The 10623-nt window shown below is 44.5% G+C and overlaps 1 protein-coding gene across 1 annotated transcript in view; it reads right to left on the bottom strand.

Annotated features, from left to right (window-relative positions):
• The window catches only part of zgc:152891 (uncharacterized protein LOC767741 homolog), a 32546-nt gene that overhangs the window by 1823 nt on the left and 20100 nt on the right, over positions 1–10623 (bottom strand). Inside the window, exons 13-14 of the mRNA XM_064930014.1 lie at positions 9115–9215; positions 8765–8935 (exon numbers count right to left, since the gene is read on the bottom strand). Of these exons, the coding sequence (XP_064786086.1) occupies positions 8765–8935; positions 9115–9215 (272 nt within the window). The remainder of the gene's footprint in view (positions 1–8764; positions 8936–9114; positions 9216–10623) is intronic.

Raw genomic sequence — 10623 nt, 5'->3', positions numbered from 1 at the left:
TTCAAACCCCTGAGCTGACAAGGTACAAATCTGTCGTTCTGCCCCTGAACAGGCAGTTAACCCATTGTTCCCAGGCCGTCATTGAAAATAAGAATGTGTTCTTAACTGACTTGCCTGGTTAAATAAAGGTAAAAAAATAAAAAATTAAACAAAAAATAAAAAACTGTCAGAACCTAGGATTAATGGAGACACTCAAGTTCTTTGACACATTCACACAAGTAGTCATGGCCTCTAAACTGTCCAGCTGCCAACTGACCCCTAATTCCAACAAAACTACTGAAAGAGCTACTTCCTGTGCTTGGCCCTCCTATGTTTGTCACACCCTGACTTAGATATCCTTTAAAGGTTCTATTTGGTAGGTCAGGGTGAGACTAGGTTGGGAAATCTATGTTTATATTTCTTTGTTTGCCGAGTATGGTTCCCAATCAGAGGTAGCTGTCTATCGTTGTCTCTGATTGGGGATCATACTTAGGCAGCCCTTTTCCCCACCTTCTATTGTGGGATTTTGTCTTTGGTTGTTGCATGTGTTTGCACTCCTAGCTTTACGTTCTTTGAGTTGTTTATTGTTTTTGGTGGAACATTTTATAATTAAAGGAAATGTAAGCCTACCACGCTGCATCTTGGTCTTCATTTAACGACGGACGTTACAGAAGATCCCACCACCAATGGACCAAGCAGCGTGGTCAGGAGGACTGGATCTGGGAGGAAATCCTGGAGGGAGCAGAACCCTGGACAAGGGCCGGGGAGTATTGCCGTCCGAAGGAGGTGATAGAGGCAGCGAAAGCGGAACGGCGACGATACGAGGAGTTAACTCAACGAAGCAAGCACGAGAGGAAGCCCCCCCAAACATTTTTTGGGGGAGATTGGCGGAGTCGGGGTTCAGACCTGAGCCAACTCCCTGTGCTTACCGTGGGGAGCGAGTGACCGGTCAAGCACCGTGTTATCCGGTTCTGGAACCATGCCTTCAGTGCACATCCACAGTCCGGTGCACTCTGTGCAAGCTCCCCGCAGTTGCCGTGCTAGAGTGGGCATTCACCCAGGACGGATTGTGCCGGCTCAGTGCTCCTGGCCTCCGGTGCGTCTCTTTGGCCCAGGATATCCTGTGCCAGCTCTACGCACTGTATCTCCAGTTCACCAGCACAACCCAGTGCGACCTGTGCCAGCTCCCCGCACTTGCCGTGCTACAGGGGGGATTCAACCAGGACGCATTGTGCCAGCTCTACGCTCCAGACCTCCAGATTCAACCAGGACGCATTGTGCCAGCTCTACGCTCCAGACCTCCAGTGCATATCCTGCGCTGGCTCTACTCACTATGCCTCCAGTGCACCTTCATAGCCCAGTGCGTCCCATGCCAGCTCTCCACACTCACCGAGCTAAAGTGGGTATCTAGCCAGGAAGCTTTGTGGCAGCTCCCCGCACCAGGCTTCCAGTATGTCTCCTCAGTCCGGTGAGACCTGTGCCGTTTCCAAGTACGAATCCTCCAGTGATGATCCATGGCACGAAGCCTCCACTTATGATCCATGGCACGAAGCCTCCAGTGATGATCCATGGCACGAAGCCTCCAGTGATGATCCATGGCACGAAGCCTCCAGTGATGATCCATGGCACGAAGCCTCCGGCGACGGTCCCCGGTCCGGAGCCTCCGGCGACTTTCCTCGGTCCGGAGCCTCCGGCGATGGTCCCCGGTCCGAAGCCTCTGGCGACTTTCCTCGGTCCGGAGCCTCTGGCGACGATTCATGGTCCAGCGACGATCCACGGTCCGGTTCCACAGAAGCGGAGGGATCAGCGTAGGGAGCAGGGCCTACATCCCAAACCGGAGCCGTCACTGAGGGTAGATGCTCACACGGACCCTCCCCTATAGGTTCAGGTTTGCGGCCGGGAGTCCGCACCTCCAGGGGGGGTGAGGGGTACTGTCACGCCCTGACCTTAGAGATCTTTTAAATTCTTTATTTGGTAGGTCAGGGTGTGACTAGTGTGGGAAATCTGTTTTATATTTCTTTGTTGGCCGAGTATGGTTCCCAATCAGAGGCAGCTGTTTATCGTTGTCTCTAATTGGGGATCATACATAGGCAGCCCTTTTTCCCACCTTCTGTTGTGGGATCTGGTCTTTGGTTGTTGCATGTGTTTGCACTCCTAGCTTTACGTTCGTTGAGTTGTTTATTGTTTTTGGTGGAACATTTATAATTAAAGAAAATGTACGTCTACCACGCTGCACCTTGGTCTTTATTTAACGACGGACGTTACAATGTTGAACATATTAAAAAGCTCCCTATCCTCCGGATGTGTACCAAATTCTTTAAAAGTGGCAGTAATAAAGCCGCTCCGGAAAAAGCCAAACCTTGACCTGGAAAATGTAAACTCTTTTCCTATACAGTGACAAGAAAAAATATGTGAACCCTTTGGAAATATCTGGATTTCTGCATAAATTTTTCATAAAATTTGATCTGATCTTCATGTAGGTCACAACAATAGACAAACACAGTCTGCTTAAACTAAAACACACAATTATACTTTTATGTCTTTATTGAACACACAGTGTAAACATTCACAGTGCAGGGTGGAAAAAGTATGTGAACCTTTAGATTTAATAACTGGTTGACCCTCCTTTTGGCAGCAATAAGCTCAACCAAACATTTTCTGTAGTTGCTGATCAGACCTGCACAATGGTCAGGAGGAATTTTGGAACATTCCTCTTTACAAAACGGTTTCAGTTCAGCAATATTCTTGGGATGTCTGGTGTGAACTGCTCTCAAGGTCATGCTACAGCATCTCAATCAGGTTGAGGTCAGGACTCTGACTGGGCCATTTTCGTCTGTTGAAGCCATTCTGTTGTTGATTTACTTCTGTGTTTTGGGTCGTTGTCCTGTTGCATCACCCAACTTCTGAGCTTCAATTGTCGGACAGATAGCCTAACATTCCCCTGCAAAATGTCTTGATAAACTTGGGAATTCATTTTTCTATTGATGATAGCAACCTGAGGTAGCAAAGCAACCCCGAACAACGATGCTAACTCCACCATACTTTACAGTTGGGATGGGCTTTTTTTCCCTCCACACATATTGTTATGTGTTCCTTTCAAAACAACCCAACTGTAGTTTCATCTGTCCACAGAATATTTTGCCCATAGCGCTGTGGAACATCCAGGTGCACTTTGGCAAATTTCAGACGTGCAGCAATGCTTTTTTTGGACAGCAGTGGCTTCTTCCGTGGTGTCCTCCCATGAATATCATTCTTGTTTAGTGTTTTACGTATCGTAGACTCGTCAACAGAGATATTAGCATGTTCCAGAGATTTCTGTAAGTCTTCAGCTGACACTCTAGGATTCTTCTTAACCTCATTGAGCATTCTGTGTTGTGCTCTTGCAGTCATCTTTGCAGGACGGCCACTCCTAGGGAGTGTAGCAACAGTGCTGAACTTTCTCCATTTATAGACAAGAAGACAAATGTATTACCGTGGACTGATGAACATCAAGGCTTTTAGTGATATTTTTGTAACCCTTTCCAGCTTTATGCAAGTCAACAATTCTTAATCTTAGGTCTTCTGAGATCTCTTTTGTTCGAGGCATGGGTCACATCAGGCAATGGTTCTTGTGAATAGCAAACTCAAATTTTGTGAGTTTTTTTATAGGGCAAGGCAGCTATAACCAACATCTCCAATATTTTCTCATTGATTGGACTCCAGGTTAGCTGACTCCTGACTCCAATTAGCTTTTGGAGAAGTCATTAGCCTCGGGGTTCACATACATTTTTCCAACCTACACTGTGAATGTTTTAAATTCTGTATTCAATATAGACAAGAAAAATACAATAATTTGTGTGTTATTAGTTTAAGCAGACTGATGAATTTGATGACCAATTTATGCAGAAATTCAGGTAATTCCAAAGGTTTCACATACTTTTTCTTGCCACTGTATCCCATTCCCCTCAATGTTTTCAAAAAGCTGTTGTGCAGCACCATATGCCTTCCTGAAGACAAATAATGTATACAAAACACTCCAGTCTGGTTTTAGACCCCATCATAGTACTGAGACTGCACTCGTGAAGGTGGTAAATTACCTTTTAATGGCGCCAGACCAGGGCTCTGCATCTGTCCTCGTGCTCTGAGACCTTATTCCTGCTTTTGACACCAACGATCACCACATTCTTTTGAAGATATTGGAAACCCTAATTAGTCTACACGGACAAGTTCTTGCCTGGTTTAGATCTTATCTGTCAAAAAGATATCAGTTAGTTTCTGTGGATGGTTTGTCCTCTGACAATCAATTGTATGTTTTTGGTGTTCCCCAAGGTTCCGTTTTTGGACAACTATTGTTTTCATTATATATTCTACCTCTTGGTGATGTCATTCGGAAATACAATGTCAACTTTCACTGCTATGCGGATGACACACAAATGTATATTTCGATGAAACATGGTGAAGCCCCAAAATTGCCTACCCTGGAAGCCTGTGTTTCAGACATAAGGAAGTGGATGGCAGCAAATGTTTTAGATTTAAACTCGGACAAAACGGAGATGCTAGTTCTAGGTCTCAAGAAACAAAGAGATCTGCTGCTTTGATCTGTGAAGGACCTCAGTGTTACTATGGACCCTGATCTCTCTTGACGAATATATCAAGACTTTCAAGGGCAGCTTTTTTCCATCTTCAAAACATTGTAAAAATCTGAAACTTTTTTCAAAGCAAACAGCTGGAGGCAGGGCTTTCTCCTACAGAGCTCCATTTTTATGGAATGGTGTGCCTGTCCATGTGAGAGATGCAGACCCTGTCTCAACCTTTTAAGTCTTTACTGAAGACTCATCTCTTCAGTAGGTCCTAGGATTGAGTGTAGTCTGGCCATGGGGTTTGAAGGTGAACGGAATGACACTGGAATGACGAACCGCCCTTGTTGTCTCTGCCTGGCCAGGTCCCCTCACCACTAAGATTCTCTGCTTCTGACTCGATTACGGAGGCCGAGTCACTGGCTTACTAGTGCTCTTCCATGCCGTCCCTTTGAGGGGTGTGTCATGTCGTGCCAGGCTTTTTTCCACTATACTCGACTTGGGTGGGTTGAGACACTGATGCAATCTTCCTGTCCTGTCTTGCCTACCCTCAGGCACGTGTGGTGGAGAAGATTGTCGTGGGCTATACTCAGCCTTGTCTCATGGTAGTAAGTTCGTGGTCTGTTTATCTCTAGGTGTGTGTGTGGGGGCAGGGGTTATATCCCACCCAAAGTGCACCCTCTACCCTCGGGAATTATTATTTCACCCTGCTGGCAATCTATGAACATTTGAACATCTTGAATAACCATCTGGCCTTAATGGCCACCCCTCAGAGCCTGGTTCCTCTCTACGTTTTTTCTAGGTTCCTGCCTTTCTAGGGAGCTTTTATTTAGCCACCGTGCTTCAACATCTGCATTACTAGCAGCTTGGGGTTTTAGGCTGGGTTTCTGTATAATCACTTTGTGACATCTGCTGATGTAAAAAGGGCGTTAGAAATTGATGAAGATGTGTGTGTATTGTACATACAGCGCCTTCGGAAACTATTCAGACCATTTGACTTTTCCCACATTTTATTACGTTACAGCCTTATTCTAAAATGTACTAAATTATTATTTTTCTTCATCAATCTACACACAATAGCCCATCATGTCAAAGCAAAAACAGATTTATAGAAACTTTTGCTAATTTATTAAATATAAAAAACAAATACCTTATTTAAGTATAAGTATTCAGTATAAGTATTCAGACTCTTTGCTATGAGACTCGAAATTGAGCTCAGGACAATCCTGTTTCCATTGATCATCCTTGAAATGTTTCTTCAACTTGATTGGAGTCCACTGCTGGTAAATTCAATTGATTGGACATGATTTGGAAAGGCACACACCTGTCTATATAAGGTCCCACAGTTGACGATGCATGTCAGAGTAAAAACCAAGCCATGAAGTCGAAGGAATTGTCTGTAGAGCTCCGAGACAGGTTTGTGTCGAGGCACAGATACAGTGCCTTGCGAAAGTATTCGGCCCCCTTGAACTTTGCGACCTTTTGCCACATTTCAGGCTTCAAACATAAAGATATAAAACTGTATTTTTTTGTGAAGAATCAACAACAAGTGGGACACAATCATGAAGTGTAACGGCATTTATTGGATATTTCAAACTTTTTTAACAAATCAAAAACTGACAAATTGGGCGTGCAAAATTATTCAGCCCCTTTACTTTCAGTGCAGCAAACTCTCTCCAGAAGTTCAGTGAGGATCTCTGAATGATCCAATGTTGACCTAAATGACTAATGATGATAAATACAATCCACCTGTGTGTAATCAAGTCTCCGTATAAATGCACCTGCACTGTGATAGTCTCAGAGGTCCGTTAAAAGCGCAGAGAGCATCATGAAGAACAAGGAACACGCCAGGCAGGTCCAAGATACTGTTGTGAAGAAGTTTAAAGCCGGATTTGGATACAAAAAGATTTCCCAAGCTTTAAACATCCCAAGGAGCACTGTGCAAGCGATAATATTGAAATGGAAGGAGTATCAGACCACTGCAAATCTACCAAGACCTGGCCGTCCCTCTAAATCTTCAGCTCATACAAGGAGAAGACTGATCAGAGATGCAGCCAAGAGGCCCATGATCACTCTGGATGAACTGCAGAGATCTACAGCTGAGATGGGAGACTCTGTCCATAGGACAACAATCAGTCGTATATTGCACAAATCTGGCCTTTATGGAAGAGTGGCAAGAAGAAAGCCATTTCTTAAAGATATCCATAAAAAGTGTCATTTAAAGTTTGCCACAAGCCACCTGGGAGACACACCAAACATGTGGAAGAAGGTGCTCTGGTCAGATGAAACCAAAATTGAACTTTTTGGCAACAATGCAAAACGTTATGTTTGGCGTAAAAGCAACACAGCTCATCACCCTGAACACACCATACCCACTGTCAAACATGGTGGTGGCAGCATCATGGTTTGGGCCTGCTTTTCTTCAGCAGGGACAGGGAAGATTGTTAAAATTGATGGGAAGATGGATGGAGCCAAATACAGGACCATTCTGGAAGAAAACCTGATGGAGTCTGCAAAAGACCTGAGACTGGGACGGAGATTTGTCTTCCAACAAGACAATGATCCAAAACATAAAGCAAAATCTACAATGGAATGGTTCAAAAATAAACATATCCAGGTGTTAGAATGGCCAAGTTAGAATGGCCAAGTCAAAGTCCAGACCTGAATCCAAAAAGATCGAGAATCTGTGGAAAGAACTGAAAACTGCTGTTCAGCAAAAACCAAGATGCTTGGCATCCATCCAACCTCACTGAGCTCGAGCTGTTTTGCAAGGAGGTATGGGAAAAACGTGTCCGCCCGGTGTCCTGCGCCGATTTCAGTCTCTCGACAAGTGCAAAACTGATAGAGACATACCCGGAAAAAGTTTCAAGGTGACTGATTTTCTTACAGGTGAAATCGCAGCAAAAGGTTTGGTATGTGGCGCTACAAAGTAATAAATTATTTTATTTATTTGGTTATCTGGCTTTTGTGAAAATGGGGGCTGAATAATTTTTAGCACTATGGTTCAAAAGCATATTTTTGAGATGACAGTTTTTAAGATTTGTTAAAAATTTTCAGTTTGAAATATCCAATAAATGTAGTTCCACTTCATGATTGTTGTCCCACCTGTTGTTGATTCTTCACAAAAAATACAGTTTTATATCTTTATGTTTGAAGCCTGAAATGTGGCAAAAGGTCGCAAAGTTCAAGGGGGCCGAATACTTTCGCAAGGCACTGTATGTACCAAAAGATTTTTGCAGCATTGAAGGTCCCCAAGAACACAGTGGCCTCCATTATTCTTAAATGATAGAAGTTTGGAACCACCAAGAATCTTCATAGAGCTGGCTGCCCGGCCAAACGGAGCAATATGGGGAGAAAGGCCTTGGTCAGGGAGGTGACCAAGAACCCGATGATCACTGAGAGAGCTACAGAGTTCCTCTGTGGAGAAGGGAGAACCTTCCAGAAGGACAACCATTTCTGCAGCACTCCACCAATCAGGCCTTTATGGTAGAGTGGCCAGACGGAAGCCACTATTCAGTAAAAGGCACATGACAGCCTGTTTGGAGTTTGCCAAAAGGCACCTAAAAACTTTCAGACCATGGGAAATGAGATTCCCTGGTCTGATGAAACCAAGATTGAACTCTTTGTCCATCATTCCAAGCGTCACATCTGGAGGAAACCTGGCACCATCCCTACATTGAAGCATGGTGGTTGCAGCATCTTTCTGTGGATGTTTTTCAGGGGCAGGGACAGTGAGACTAGTCAGGATCGGGGGAAAGATGGACGGAACAAAGTACAGAGAGATTCTTGATGAAAACCTGCTCCAGAACGTTCAGGACCTCAGACTTCCAACAGGACAACGACCCTAAGCACACAGCCAAGACAACGCAGGAATAGTATCAGGAGAAGTCAATGAATGTCCTTGAGTGGCCCAGCCAGAACCCGGACTTGGACTCGATCGAACATTGCTGGAGAGACCTGAAAATTGCTGTGCAGCGACACTCCCCATCCAAACTGACAGAACTTGAGAGGATCTGCAGACTCCCAAAATACAGGTGTGCCAAGCTTGTTGCATCATACCCAAGAAGACTTGAGGCTTTAATCGCTGCCAAAGGTGCTTCAACAAAGTACTGAGTAATGGGTCTGAATACTTATGTAAATGTGATATGTTTTTTTATTTTTTTATACATTTGCAAAAATTTCTAAAAAACAGTTTTTGTTTTGTCATTATGTGGTATTGTGTGTCTTACGTAGTCGGCAGCGGGCTGGGACAGTAGGAACAGAGTGATGAGGAGGTTGCAGGTGGAGTTGACGTCCGGAAGGATGGAGAGAATCTCGTCTTCCGTCAACATGCCTTTGGTCTGGGGAGGGGGGTGCGTCATGGAGCCTGGGCAGTTGGGCATCCACAAGTCAAAATCCACCTGGAGGGAACAAGAATGGGAATCGGCAACACTTTGTGTCACAAATGATACCATATTTACTTTAGAGCACACTACTTTTGACCAGAGCCCATATGTGTCTTAAGTGAAGATTTGGACCTATGTACTGTATTGATTGATGGGCACAGTTTATTGGTTAATCATGTTGATGGGTTAATTACCTGAGAGAAGTTGACAGCAGCGTGCAGCGCAGAGCAGCAGTATATAACCATAGTAACAAACTGAGAGAGTTCTGGTTTGGTTTGGAATGACTGTGGGCAACCTGAGGGAACCAGGAGGGGGAACAATGTAGTCAGTTAGTTATATAGTGAGATCATTTCAGTTGACAATCAAAAAATGCACAGCCATAGACTTTGAGAAACCACTTCTCATGTACGCAGTCGGCGTTTCAATTAATCCCAAAGGTGTTTGATGGGGTTGAGGTCAGGGCTCTGTGCCAGTCAAGTTATTCCACATCAATCTTGACAAATCATTTCTGTATGGACCTCGTTTTGTGCACAGGGGAATTGTCATGCTGAAACCGGAAAAGTTCTTCCCCAAACTGTTGCCACAAAGTTGGTAGCACAGCATCGTCTTGAATATCATTGTGTGCTGTGAAAAACAGCCCCAGACCATTTTTCCTCCTCCACCAAACTTTACAGTTGGCACTATGGTAGCGTTCTCCTGGCATCCCCCAAACCCAGACTCGCCAATCAAATTGCCAGATGGTGAAGCGTGATTCATCATTCCACAGAACGCGTTTCCACTGCTCCAGAGTCCAATGGCGGTGAGCGTTTACACCACTCCAGCCGACGCTTGGCATTTCGCATTGTGATCTTAGGCTTGACGAACAGTTATTGTGCTGATGTTGCTTACAGAGGCAGTTTGGAACTCGGTAGTGAGTGTTGCAACCAAGGACAGACTTTTACGCGCTATACACTTCAGCACTCGGCTGTCCTGTTCTGTGAGCTTATGTGGCTTACCACTTTGTGGCTGAGCCGTTGTTGCTCCTGGATGTTTCCACTTGACAACAACAGCACTTACAGTTGACTGGGGCAGCTCTAACAGGGCAGAAATGTGACTAACTGGCTTGTTGGAAAGGTTGCATCCTATGACGGTGCAATGTTGAAAGTCACTGAGCTTTTCAGTAAGGCCAGTCTACTGCCAATGTTTGCATATGGAGATTGCATGGTTGTGTGCTCAATTTTATACACTTGTCAGCAAGGGGTGTAGCTGAAATAGCCGAATCCCCTAATTTTAAGGGGTGTCCACATACTTGTGTGTGTGTGTGTGTGTGTGTGTGTGTGTGTGTGTGTGTGTGTATATATATATATAAATATGTGTGTAAATTATTGAACAGTAAGTTTCACATAGGGTGTCATTGGTAGAACACACACCGATCTAGAAGAAAAAGAAACGCTCACCTATTAAGACGAGGTGCTGGCTAGCGGAGTAGAAACTTGAAAATAAAAGAGAGCCGCACACTCTTGGAGCTCAGATGCAAAAATTCAATACCAACGTTTCGACAGCCAAGCTGTCTTCAACAGGGTATAGTCGTGTGTGTGTGTGTGTGTGTGTGTATGTATGTATGTATATATATATGTAAATATATATATACAGTGCCTTGCGAAAGTATTCGGCCCCCTTGAACTTTGCGACCTTTTGCCTCATTTCAGGCTTCAAACATAAAG

The sequence above is a fragment of the Oncorhynchus masou genome, chromosome 22 (genome assembly GCF_036934945.1).
Source record: "Oncorhynchus masou masou isolate Uvic2021 chromosome 22, UVic_Omas_1.1, whole genome shotgun sequence".
NCBI lineage: Eukaryota > Metazoa > Chordata > Actinopteri > Salmoniformes > Salmonidae > Oncorhynchus > Oncorhynchus masou.
This window is presented reverse-complemented; position numbering and strand designations above follow the sequence as displayed.